Consider the following 14,092-nt stretch of genomic DNA (forward strand, 5'->3'; position numbering starts at 1 on the left):
CCCATCCTACCCCACTTTCCTCCAACTCCCACAAAAGGTAGGAGGTCAGGGGGCTGGGCCTCTCATTTTTATAGTCAGTCTGGAGGTGAGACTAACACAAAAGAGATTTTAGAACTCACCAGATTTTGCAGCCGGCAGGGAACTCAAAATCCACCACCCAAATGCCACGCCTTCAGGCAGGTAAGGTAGTATCATCCCTAAGATGTAGCTAGGAAAACTGTAACCCAGAAAGGCTAAATGACATGCACAAGGTTCCCAGCTGTCTTAAGAGGTGAGAACAAGAGGACCAGCAGGCAAATCTTCAGTTTCCTCGTGTTTCCCCAACTCCACCACAGTTGTCATGGAAAGGCATTATTTCAGGTGTGAGCCAAAGCTTTAAAAGGAGCTACTAAATATAAAAACAAGACTTTACAGAAGCAAATCATAGCTAAAATCCCCTAATATTCATATTATTATTTATCATCAAGAAATGGTAGTAAGAGCTTTGATGCTAAACCCTTTGCCAACTAGAAATCTACAGAGAAATTATGATTTTCCTACCTACAATCTATTTCATGAATCTGGAAATCAGAAACCACATCAGGGTATTCACAGTTAATGGCAAAGGAATTCCAGCCCAACCTACACAGAGCCTGGGAAGAAGCTCTCTGCTCTGCTAACCTACAAGGTAATCTTGACACATTCACATATGTGTTTACATCTCTGCCAGTGTTTAATAAGAAACTGTGGAAGCCGAAGAACTGTTCTATTTATCTGCAAAATTTTAATGCCATTGCTATAAATAGCAAATGGTTTATTTTAAAAACTCAATCACTTTTTTTAAAGTTAAATTTCATTTCCCATATGTGTATAAGAAGCTCTTTTAGGTTGAAATCATCAGTTGAATTATCTAAGCCAAAATGATCATATTTTCCTCACTAACTAACATAAAAATTGCTAGAAATGTGCTCACAGTGAAAAATATCATTCCCAACATGTACTAAAATTCACATTTAAGAATCCCAACATTCACTTTAGGGATGATTTTTCTCTTGTAAATGATCAGTCTCGGCTCATTTAATCTCCCTAAAAAATCCACACGAGCCACTCAGAGAATTATTCCTTGGGATCTTAAAGTCTATTAAAACACACCCCACAAATGAAAGCAGGGGTTGTTCTGAGTCTGGAGCATCTGAACCTCAGCTCCTCTTCACTGGAGAGAAAAGTAGTAGGTAGTTGGGTCCTCACAGAGGAAGGGGCTGGAGTCCTTGCCCACTGCTGGTACTGATCTGAAGGCAGAGAAGCATCATTATGCCACCAGCAAGACATCTAGTCACTGGCAGGTTTTGTTATCCTGGCAGGAAGCTGGCTGTTCCCTCCAACTCTCTCAAGGCTGAGTCCCACTAGCCATTTAGCCCTGAGAGTGTATCTTGCCTCAACTCAGCCTCCCGATGGCTTCCTGATGACCCCCCCAGTTAGCAGTCCAGCTGGATGGAGACCTCTGGGACCCTCTGTAGTCTGAGGCAATGAGGGCCGCTGCTATCTGAGGCTGGAGACTTACCAGGTGTACTGCCATCTAAAGTGTCAACTGAAGAGTAGGAAAAAGGAAGAACAATTTCCATAGAACACACTTAAACTAGATTAAGAACCTGACATTTTCCTTTGCCATGACGTTACATCCTTGCTTTTTCAAAGGAGAAAATCACTTTAACCAGCCCAGTGGCCCCTTCCTGCTGCAACATGTCCTAGGCACCCATTCAGTGACTGTTTAAGCATGTCTTGATTCCAGCACATTTACAGAGCATTTATCTTCTTTTAATTCCTTCCATGGCCTGTAGGACTAACAACCCACAGCAGGGTAATCCAGTAGCAGTACTCCTCTTAGCCACAAGAGCCAGGCTTAACCACAGACTGACTACTTCAGCAAATTTAGGCAATGGAGAGCATGGACAATTGAACGCCATTGGTCACCTCCAAAACTCATTTCAGCAAAGAAACAACTCATTCTTTCCCAACATTTACCAAAAAAAAATAAAGAAAGAAAGAAAATGAAAAAAAACGCAAGCAAACTTGGAAGAGAGTACCATCCCTGTTGCCAAGAGTTAATTAGCTTTCAAACAGCCAAAGGTCAGCAGCAGATAATAGAAAAGTCCCCATAATGAGAGTAATCAGTAGGTAGGCATTCAGCAATTGTATACCAAGTGAAAGATTCATCAATGCAATGGCAATGCATGCCTGCTTCTGCAGCCCCACCACCCAAGCCAGTGGCTTGCACTCCACATGGAATATGAAGGAAGCCTCTGGTCTCCTCCACATCCATCCACTGACATGCAGGGCCTCCAAACCTCCAAAGGACAAAAACACCAGGCGAGGATATCAATCAAGCATCATGCTCCCTATGTTCCAGACATCAGTCATGCTAGTTCCCACCCATTTAATTACTCTTCTGTTGACCACCCACAATTAATTTAAAGACATGACAACAAGGTCTGAGATTTGAGGGATGTACCTGACTCTCTCTCCCCTCCAGGAGTGGTGGAATCTGATCAGCAAAACCAATCTTCCCTGGATCACCCATAAAGGCACTAACCTCATCCACGTTCTCAAAAGCGTTGATGACATCATATGGCAAACAGGACAGAAGGTCAATCACAAACCACGTCTTCAGATAGTTCATGCGGATGAGTTTGGGGTCGGAAATCACCTCCCCAGCTGGTCCAACAAAAGTGGTATGAAAATTCAGCACAATGTCCACCAGAAAGATAACATCCACGATGCTATCCACAACCAGCCAGGCCACGTTGTTCTGCCTGGTTTTAAAGGAGACATTATAAGGGACCAGGATGGCTGTATAGAAGGTTAAGATCAAGATGATCCAATCCCACGTGGTCTTGAAAACACAATAATGTAAGATGATGTGAGGGGGAGTCTTTGGTGCCTCTTGCTTGTATTGGGGAAGGATGTCTGAGCCCAGCTGCAGAACCTGTACAGAAAAAAATGGCCAAGAGAGAACTAAGTTAGGATTTCACCTTCAGCATCAAACCAGTCAGTATCTGTCAGAGCCGAATACTCATAACACTCCAGACGGATCATTAGATGCAAGAACAGGTACCAAAGGACTATGGCAGAATGGAATTGAACATTGTAATATAATCAATCATATGAAACAATAAAACACTTATTCAACTTACTGTGAACCAATCATTGTACTAAGTACTCCACATACAAGTATTATCTCACTTAATTCTAAACACAACCTTGTTTTATTAGCCAATCATTATTCCGTGTGACAAGTGAGAAACTGAGGCGCAAGAGAATTAAGCAACTTGGTTCCTGAAGTCAAGGTGGTGGTGGGGGAGGATGCAGAGTTCACGCCTCCCCACAACTAGGGCACCTGCCAGATGCTGGTGGGGGACCTCAATGTCCAAGGAGATAGGAGGAACCCCCAAGCGACCTGGTAGGACGTGGAAGGGAGCGAGGGGGGAGGAGAAGTGGAGGCTGGGCAGGACAGGCGCCCCTGAGGGGTGGCTGGGAGAGGGGAGGGATTCCCACACCTGGAGGGACCCTCGGGGGCTCAGAGGATGGGGGGGTGCACCTAGCATTTCACCTGTCCAATCAGGCTCAGGCAACCTGCTGGGGCCTGGGCCAGGTCCTCTGCCCTCCGAGGCCCCCTCCGGGCCACGTCCGTCCTAGGGGCATAGAGGTGGGGGTAGGGAGGAAGAAGAGAAGAGGTGGGCGAGAGGGGCGCTCCAGGACCAGGGAATCAGGGGAAGCACCACAGGTGTTTCCCCCACTGACTCGGCCCAGGAAGCTTGTTGGGTTTCCGGGTCTGGTCCTCTGCCTTCCAGGGCCCCCTCTGGCCTCATGAGCCCTAGGGGCATAGGAGGGAGGGAGGGAGGGGAAGAAGAAGAGAGGCCAACAGGTAGGGGCCCTTCAGGATCAGAGGATGGGGGCAAACACGTCTAGCCTGCTGGGGTCCTGGATATGGTCCTCTGCCATTCAAGGCCAGAGGCACTCCTGGGCCCCTCCTGCTACACTGAGCCTAAGTCCCCCCCAGCCCCCCCACCGCCCACTGGGGCCTTTTCCAGCCCTGTGGGTCCTAAGCATAGGCCCCTTCCCACCACCTAAACCCTGACCCTGCCTGAGCCCCACCCCTCACAGCCAGGGACTTTTCCAGCTTTTTTTTCCCTCCTCTTTTTTACTATTATACTTCTGTTTTACCTTCCAGCTGTTGTTTCACCTGCATTTTTACTTTTTTTATTCTTTCTAACATATCTGTTAGTTTTCTACTCTTATTTTATTTTTGACCCTTTGTTATTCTTCTGCTCCTGTTTTCTTTTTCTGCTGCCCCATGCAGCTTGCAGGATCTTGGTTCATGAGCTGGAGGTCAGGCCTGAGCTCCTGTGGTGGGAACTCCGAGTCCGAACCACTGGACTAACAGAGAACCTAAGATCCCAGGGAATATTCATAGGATTGAGGTCTCCTGGAGGTCCTCATCTCAGCACAAAGACCCAGCTCTACCCAGCAGCCTACAAACTCTACTGCTCGAAGCCTCAGGCCAAACAACCAGTATGATAGGAACACAATCCCACCCATCAAAAAACAAAAGAGATGACAAAAAACTATGTCACAGACGAAGGAGCAAGGTAAAAACCTAAAAGACCAAATAAATGAAGAGGAAATAGGCAACATACCTGAAAAAGAATTCAGAGTAATGACAGTAAAGATGATCCAGAATCTTAGAAATAGAATGGAGGCACAGATTGAGAAAATTCAAGAAATGTTTAACAAAGATCTAGAAGAACTAAAGAACAAACAGATATGAAAAACACACAATAACTAAAATGAAAAATACATTAGAAGGAATCAATAGCAAAATAACTGAGGCAAAAGAACAAGTAAGTGAGCTGGAAGACAGAATGGTGGAAATAACTGCCTAGGAGCAGAATAGAGAAAAAAGAATTGAATACAATCTCAGAGACCTCTGGGACAACATTAAACGTGCCAACATTCAAATTATAGTGGTCCCAGAAGAGGAAGAGGAAAAGAAAAGGTCTGAGAAAACATTAAAAGAGACTATAGTGAAAAACTTCCCTAACATGGGAAAGGAAACAGTCACCCAACTTCAGGAAGTGCAGAGAGTCCCATACAGGATAAACCCTAGGAGAAACACACCAAGACACATATCAATCAAAATAACAAAAATTAAATTCAAAGAAAAAATATTAAAAGCAACAAGGGAAAAGCAAAAAATAACATATAAAGGAATCCCCATAAGGTTATCAGCTGACTTTTCAGCAGAAACTGCAGGCCAGAAGGGAGTTGCAGGATATACTTAAAGTGACAAAAGAGGAAAAGCTACAACAAATATTACTCTACCCAGCAAGGGTCTCATTCAGATTCGATGGAGAAATCAAAATCTTTATAGACAAAGCAAAAGCTAAGAGAATTCAGCACCACCAAACCAGCTTTACAACAAATGCTAAAGGAACTTAATCTAGGCAAGAAACACAAGAGAAGAAAAGACCCACAAAAACAAACCCAAAACAATTAAGAAAACGGTAATAGGAACATACATATCCATAACAACCTTGAATTTAAATGGATTAAATGCCCCAACAAAAAGACATAGACTGGCTGAACAGATAAAAAACAAGACCCATATATATGCTGTCTACAAGCGACCCACTTCAGACCTAGAGACACATACAGACTGAAAGTGAAGGGATGGAAAAAGATATTCCATGCAAATGGAAATCAAAAGAAAGCTGGAGTAGCAATACTCATATCAGATAAAATAGACTTTGAAATAAAGACTGTTACAAGAGATAAGGAAGGACACTACATAATGATCGAGGGATCAATCCAAGAAGAAGACATAACAATTATAAATATTTTTGCACCCAACACAGGAGCACCTCAATACATAAGGCAAATGCTAACAACCATAAAAGGGGAAATCAACAGTAAGACAATAATAGTAGAGGACTTTAACACCCCACTTACACCAATGGACAGATCATCCAAACAGAAAATAAATAAGGATGGGCTTTCCTGGTGGCACAGTTGTTGAGAGTCCACCTGCTGATGCAGGGGACATGGGTTCGTGCCTCGGTCTGGGAAGACCCCATATGCCGCAGAGAAGCTAGGCCCGTGAGCCATGGCCACTGAGCCTGTGCGTCCAGAGCCTGTGCTCCGCAACGGGAGAGGCCACAACTGTAAGAGGCTCACGTACCACAAAAAAAAAAAAAAAAAAGAAAGAAAGAAAGGAAATAAGGAAATAGAAGCTTTAAATGACACAACAGATCAGATGGATTTAATTGACATTTATAGGACATTCTACCCAAAAGTGGCAGAATACACTTTCTTCTCAAGTGCACATGGAACACTCTCCATTATAGACATATCTTGGGTCACAAATCAAGCTTTGGTAAATTTTTAAAAATTGAAATCATATCAAGCAGCTTTTCCAACTACAATGCTATGAGACTGGAAATCAATTACAGGAAAAAAAAAACCTGTAAAAAATGCAAATACATGGCAGCTAAACAGTGCACTACTAAATAACTAAGATATCACTGAAGAAATCAAAGAAGAAGTAAAAAAAATACACAGAAATAAGTGACAACAAAAACAGAATGACCCCAAACCTATGGACACAGAAAAAGCAGTTCTAAGAGGGAAGTTTATAGTAATGAAATCTCACCTCAAGAAACAAGAAAAACCTCAAATAAACAATCTAACCTTACAACTAAAGCAACTAGAGAAACAACAAAGAAAACCCAAAGTCAGTAGAAGGAAAAAAATCATAAAGATCAGAGCAGAAATAAATGAAATAGAAATGAAGAAAACAATAGCAAAGATCAATAAAACTAAAAGTTTGTTCTTTGAGAAGATAAACAAAATTGATAAACCTTTAGCCAGACTCATCAAGAAAAAAAGGGAGAGGACACAAATCAATAAAATTAGAAAAGAAAAAGGAGAAATCACAACTGACACCACAGAAATACAAAGGATTATAAGAGACTACTACAAACAATTATATGCAAATAAAATGGACAACCACAAAGAATTGGACAAATTCTTGGAAAGGTACAATTTTCCAAGACAGAACCAGGAAGAATAAGAAAATATAAACAGACCTATCACAAGTAATGAAACTGAAACTGTAATTAAAATCTTCCAACAAACAACAGTCCAGGACCAGACAGCTTCACAGGTGAATTCTATCAAACATTTGGAGAAGAGCTAACACCGATCCTTCTAAAACTCTACCAAGACAATTGCAGAAGGAAGAACACTCCCAAATTCGTTCTACAAGGCCACCATCACCCTGACACCAAAACCAGACACAGATATCACAAAAAAAGAAAATTACAGACCAATATCACTGATGAATATAGATGCAAAAATCCTCAACAAAATACTAGCAAATAGAATCCAGCAACATATTAAAAGGATCATACACCATGATCAAGTGGGATTTATCCTAGGGAGGCAAGGATTCTTCAAAATACACAAATCAATCAATGTGATGCACCATATTAACAAATTAAAATAAAAAACATATGATCATCTCAATAGATGCAGAAAAAGCTTTTGACAAAATTCAACACCCATTTGTGATAAAAACTCTCCAGAAAGTGGACATAGAGGGATCCTACCTCAACATAATAAAAGTCATATATGACAAACCCACAGCAAACATTATTTGCAATGGTGAAACACTGAAAGCATTTCCACTAAGATCAGGAACAAGACAAGAATGTCCACTCTCACCACTCTTATTCAACATAGTTTTGGAAGTCCTAGCCATAGCAATCAGAGAAGAAAAAGAAATAAAAGGAATACAAATTGGAAAAGAAGAAGTAAAACAGTCACTGTTTGCAGATAACATGATACTATACATAGAGAATCCTAAAAATGCCACCAGAAAACTACAAGAACTAATCAATGATTTTGGTAAGTTGCAGGATACAAAACTAATGCACAGAAATCTCTGGCATTCCTATACACTAACAACAAAAAATAAGAAAGAGAAATTAAGGAAACAATCCCATTTATCATTGAAATGAAAAGAATAAAATACCTAGGAATAAACCTCCCTAAGGAGGCAAAAAACTTGTACTCAGAAAACTATAAAACACTGATGAAAGAAATCAAAGATGAAATAAACAGATGAAGAAATATACCATGTTCTTGGATTGGAAAAATCAATATTGTGAAAATGACTCTACTACCCAAAGCAATCTACAGATTCAATGCAATCCCTATCGAACTACCAATGGCATTCTTCACAGAATTAGAACAAAAAATTGTACAATTTGTATGGAAACACAAAAGACCCCGAATAGACAAAGCAATCTTGAGAAAGAAAAATGGAGCTGGAGGAATCAGGTTCCCCATCTTCAAACTATACTACAAAGCTACAGTAATCAAGACAGTATGGTAGTGGCACAAAAACAGAAATACACGTCAATGGAACAGGACGGAAAGCCCAGAGATAAATCCACATACATATGGTCACCTAATTTATGACAAAGGAGGCAAGAATATACAATGGAGAAAAGACAGCCTCTTCAATAAGTGGTGCTGGGAAAACTGGACAGCTACATGTAAAAGAATGAAATTAGAACGCTACCTAACACCATATAAAAAATAAACTCAAAATGGATTAAAGACCTAAATGCAAGACTGGACACTATAAAACTCTTAGAGGAAAACATAGGCAGAACAGTCTTTGACATAAATCACAGCAAGATCTTTTTTGACCCACTCCCTACAGTAATGAAAATAAAAACAAAAATAAACAAATGGGACCTAATGAGACTTAAAAGCTTTTTCACAGAAAAGGTAACCATAAACAAGATGAAAAGACAACCTTCATAATGAGAGAAAATATTTGCAAATGAAGCAACTGACAAAGGATTAATCTCCAAAATATACATACAACGCATGGAGCGCAACATCAAAAAAAGAAACAACCCAATCAAAAAACGGGTGGAAGACCTAAATAGACATTTCTCCAAAGAAGACATACAGATGGCCAACAAACACATGAAAAGATGCTCAACATCACTAATGATTAAAGAAACAAATCATTTTTGTTTCTCTAATCATTAAACAAATCATTTTTGTTTCTCTAATCATTAAACAAATCAAAGCTATGATGAGATATCACCTCATATCAAAAAGTCTACAAACAATAAATGCTGGAGAGGGTGCAGAGAAAAGGGGACCCTCTTACACTGTTGGTGGGAATGTAAATTGATACAGCCACTATAGAGAAAAGTACGAAGCTTCCTTAAAAAAACTAAAAATAGAACTACCATATGACCCAGCAATCTCACTACTGGGTGTATACCCTGAGAAACCATAATTCAAAAGGACACATGTACCCCAGTGTTCACTGCAGCACTATTTACAATAGCCAGGACATGTAAACAACCTAAATGTCCAACGATAGATGAATGGATAAAGAAGATGTGGTCCATATACACAAAGGAATATTACTCAGCCATAAAAAGGAATGAAATTGAGTCATTTGTAGAGATGTGGATGGACCTACAGTCTGTCATACAGCGTGAAGTAAGCCAGAAAGAGAAAAACAAATATCGTACATTAACACATATATGTGGAATCTCGAAAAATGGTACATATACAGATGAACCTATTTGTAGGGCAGGAATACAGATGTAGGTGTAGGGAACCAACATGTGGACAGGGTGTGGGGAAGGGGAGGGTGGGATGAACTGGGAGATTAGGTTCGACACAAATACACTACCATGTGTAAAATAGATAGCTAGTGGGAACCTGCTGTATAGCACAAGGAGCTCAGCTCGGTGCTCTGTGATGACCTAGATGGGTGGGATGGGGGTTGGTGGGAGGCAGGTCCAAGAGAGAGGGAATAGAGGATATACATATAGCTGATTCACTTCATTGTATAGCAAAAACTAACACAACATTAGAAAGCAATTTTACTCCAGTAAAATAAAATAAAATAAAGTAAAATAAAATAAAATAATTCACTCTACTAAAAAAAGAAAAGCAACTTGACTCAACAAATATTGATTGCTCAGTGCCAGGAATTGTTCTAGATACTGGGCACACAGCAATGAAGGAAACAGCATGATTCCTGCTCTCAGAAATCATGGAACTCAGTCTAGTAGACAAATAAAAATAATTTCAAATTGTAAGAAGAGCTAAATAAGATGATGGGGGAGGGGCACACAGTGTTTTGACAGAATGTGACTTGAGAAGTAAGAGGAGAGGGTTTGAACTAAAACCTCAATGAAAGCAAGACACCAGCCATTCAAACTTTGATGAAAAAATTATTCAAGGTAGAGAGGATAACTGGTGTAATGACCCCAAGGTAGGACAAGTTTGATATTTTCAGGAAGAGAAAAAAGTCAGGTGTGACTAAAGCCATGAAGGGGGAAAGGATGCTAGATGACCTCAGAGGGGAAGCAGAAACCAGACCACACAGGCCCTAGTGGGCCACGGGGAGGTGTCGGATTTTATTCTCAGTATAACTGGAGGGTCTTAAGTATGCAAATAATAATCTGATGCATGTTTTTGAAAGGTCACCCTGGCTGTTGTGTAGATAATGAATTGCGGTAAAGGATTAGTGGGAAGAACAGCATCAGGGAACTTATTATAAAAGCCTGGGAAGAAGGGTGATGGAGAAAAGTAGTCCAATTTTGGATAGAGTTTTGAAGTAAAACCAACTGGACTTGCTATTGGCTAAAAAGTGAAGAAAAGGGAGCAGTGAACGGTACTCATTACTTTATTCCCAAAACACAGCATGGTGGCTGGCCCAGAGCAGTCACTACAGGATGATTTCTAAGTGAATGACTGAACTTCAAGGTCACACAGCTAGCAAAAGATGGAACAAGGATCCCAAACTAGGTCTAGCTGAATTAAAAACACATGCTGTCCCATATCAAGTTTATATTTCTCTAAATAACAGACTTTTAAGGAAGCAGACTTAGCGAACGATGAAGTGCAGAGAAGCTTGGCTCCAAGAAAGTATCATGGATGGTTTTCACCCTCTACAGTCAAAGGCAAAAAGCTCTGCTTTTAGAGGCCAGGCCAAGCTGGAAGGGACCCACCCCACCCAATCCCACCCCAGCTGCTCCTCTGTGCCACTTATAGGTTTCTATAAACCCCTAGGTGAAACTTCCTCTAGTGTCATGGGAACTTCTCTTTTTCCTCTAGAGGTAAAGACCCCTTAGTGAATATGAAATAATCTGAATATCCCTGGTCCCCCTAGGGTTGGCCCCAGGCCTTAAAGGTGAGCAAAAGAAAGCTATAAGTTCACAGAGGGCCCAGTGTGCAGTTTGGGTATGGGAACTATTTCCACCCTTCCCACCAATGTGCAGAGCTCTTCAAGAACTGGGATCTAAATTTCTCCCCCCATGAAAAGGAATTTATACAAGTATGATTAAGGACACTTGGGCCCTGAGATCTCAGGTAGGAAAAGTGATTGACCTGTAAGAATAAAACAAATAAAAGTAAACTGAATGAGACTTCTGCTTCCAGAAAGATGGAATAGACATACTTTTCCCTATTCCTCCCTCTAAGTACCTCTGAAAGCCCTGGATGTTATATATAAAGTAAACATAGGAAGACTCTGAAAGGTGAAGAAAGGAAAGCAAACTGGCTAGGAATAATACAGTGGTGAATTCTCTGGGTTTTCTTTTTGCTTCATATATTCCTAGACTTGGAGCAACCTGGAAACACCAATGAGTGCAGACAAAAAGAGTCCCAACAAAAGCCCACTCTCTCTAGCAGAAGAACTAGGAAGGGGACAGCCTCAAAAGGTAGAAAACTTTAGATAATAACCACTCTACCATGTCCAAACACTACAGAAAAAGCTGTGATCCAATTCCCATCCAGGTCAGCAAAGCCTACTAGAAAGCCTAGATCTTCCCCTTCTTGAGGCTGTAATGATGCACCCAGCCTCTACCCCCTTCCTACTGGAGTATTACCAAAGAAGTCCCAGTAGGGAGCCTGGACTTCCTTTCACCTCCCCCCAGCAGTAATGAGGCCCCCCACCCTACAATGCAGAGAGGTATCAATGTAACCTTAGTGGGGAGTTATAACTCTTTTTCTTACCCATCAGTAACAAGGAGCCCCTATCAAGTTTCAATGGAGGCTGAGTTGGAAACCTGGACTTCTACCCAACCTGGCAGAAATGAGGGGATACCTATTTTCCTCTGCCACATCTGTGTCAAAAGTAGTCACTTAAAGCAAAAGATTTAAATAAGATCCACAGGCTCATAACATAATATCCAAAATGCCCATTTCAACAAAAAGTCAGTCATTATACCAAGAACCAAGAAAACATCAAACTGCCTGAAGAACAGAAAATCAATTTTTCAGAGGAAAGAATCAGTGAACTTAAAGACAAAACAATAGAAATTACCCAAACTAAATAACAGACACAGAAAGGCACATTGCATAATGATAAAAAGGTCAATTCTCCAAGAAGATATAGAAATCCTAATGTATATGCACCAAACAAAAGAGCTCCAAGTATACATGAAGCAAAAACTGATTGAAAGGTGAAATAGACAAACCCTAAACACTCCTCTCTCAACCTTTGATAGAACAACTAGAAAGAAAGTAAGCAAGGATATAGAAGAACTCAATGACAACATTAACCAACAGGATTTAATTGACATAAAATACTCAACCCAACAAGAGCAGAATGCACATTCTTTTCAAGTGCACTGGAACATTATCCAGGATAGATGATATACTAGTCCATAAAACAAACCTTGACAAATTTAACAGAATTTAAATCACACAAGGTATATTCTCTGACTATAATGGAATCAAACTAGAAATCAATAACAGAAAGATAACAGGAAAATATCCAAATACTTGGAAACTAAATATCCAAATAATATAATTCTAAATAATCCATGAACTAAAGAAGAAGATGCAAGGGAAATTTAAAAATACATTGAACTCAGTGAAAATGAGAATACAACATATCAAAATTTGTGGGATGCTGCTAAAGCAGTACTGAAAGGGAAATTTATAGCACTAAATATTTGCATAAGGAAAAAGAAGGTCTCAAATCAATAATGTGCAGTCTCAAATCAAGAACCTATAAAAGAGCAAAATAAAACTAAATTAGCAAGCAGAAGCAAGGAAATAAGAGCAGAAATCAGTGAAGTTGAAAACAGGAAAACAATAGAGAAAATCAATGGTTTTAAAAAATCAATAAAATAAAATAAAAATAAAATTGAAATCCTATAGCAAGACTGAAAAAGAAAAAAAAGACAGAAAGGGACTTCCCAGGTGGTCCAGTGGTAAAGAATCCATCTTACAATGCGGGGGATGCGGGTTCAATCCCTGGTCAGGGAACTAAGATCCCCCATGCCGCAGGCCAACTAAACTCAGACGCCACAACTACTGAGCTCACACACCTCAGCTAGAGAGCCTGCCTGCTGCAAACTACGGAGCCTGTGCTCTGGAGACCACGCGCCACAGCTACACAGCCCACACGCCCTGGAACCTGCACGCCACAACTAGAGAAGAGAAAACCCACATGCCACAACTAGAGAGAAGCCCATGCACCACAACGAAGAGCCTGTGCACCGCAATGAAAGATCCCACGTGCCAGCAACTGGAACCCGACGCAGCCAAAAATAAGTTAAATAAATCTTTAAAAAAAAAAAAAAGACAGAAAAGCTACAAATTACTAATATCAGGAATGAAACAGGAGATACAACTATAAACTGTAGATACCCAAAAGATAATAGGGAATGCTACAAACAACTCTACACATATAAATTTTACTACTTAAGATGAAATGGTCCTTGAAAAACACAAACTACCACAATTCATAGCCCCATAAACTGTAAGAAAAGTGAATTCATAATTTTAAGACTCCCAAAAGAAATCTCCAGGCCCAGATGGTTTTAATGGATAGTGGTATCAAAATCTAACAAAGAATTTATAACAATTCTACACAATCTCTTCCAGAAAATAAAAGTAGAAGGAACACTTCTCAATTCATTTTGTGAAGCTAGTATTACCCTGATTCCAAATCCAGACAAAGACAGTACAAAAAAACAAAAATGACAACTACAGAACAGTA

General features: G+C 40.3%; 1 protein-coding gene across 3 annotated transcripts in view; it reads right to left on the reverse strand.

The window, feature by feature from the left end:
* KCNH1 (potassium voltage-gated channel subfamily H member 1) overlaps positions 1–14,092 on the reverse strand; it is a 416,698-nt gene that overhangs the window by 318,913 nt on the left and 83,693 nt on the right. For 2 of the 3 annotated variants that reach the window (XM_030872942.2, XM_060294397.1), the window contains one exon: positions 2,489–2,962. In XM_030872942.2, coding sequence (XP_030728802.1) covers positions 2,489–2,962 — 474 coding nt within the window. The remainder of the gene's footprint in view (positions 1–2,488; positions 2,963–14,092) is intronic. The other variant, XM_030872943.2, reaches the window with a different exon arrangement.

Source organism: Globicephala melas, chromosome 1, assembly GCF_963455315.2.
Source record: "Globicephala melas chromosome 1, mGloMel1.2, whole genome shotgun sequence".
In the NCBI taxonomy this organism is placed as follows: Eukaryota; Metazoa; Chordata; class Mammalia; order Artiodactyla; family Delphinidae; genus Globicephala; species Globicephala melas.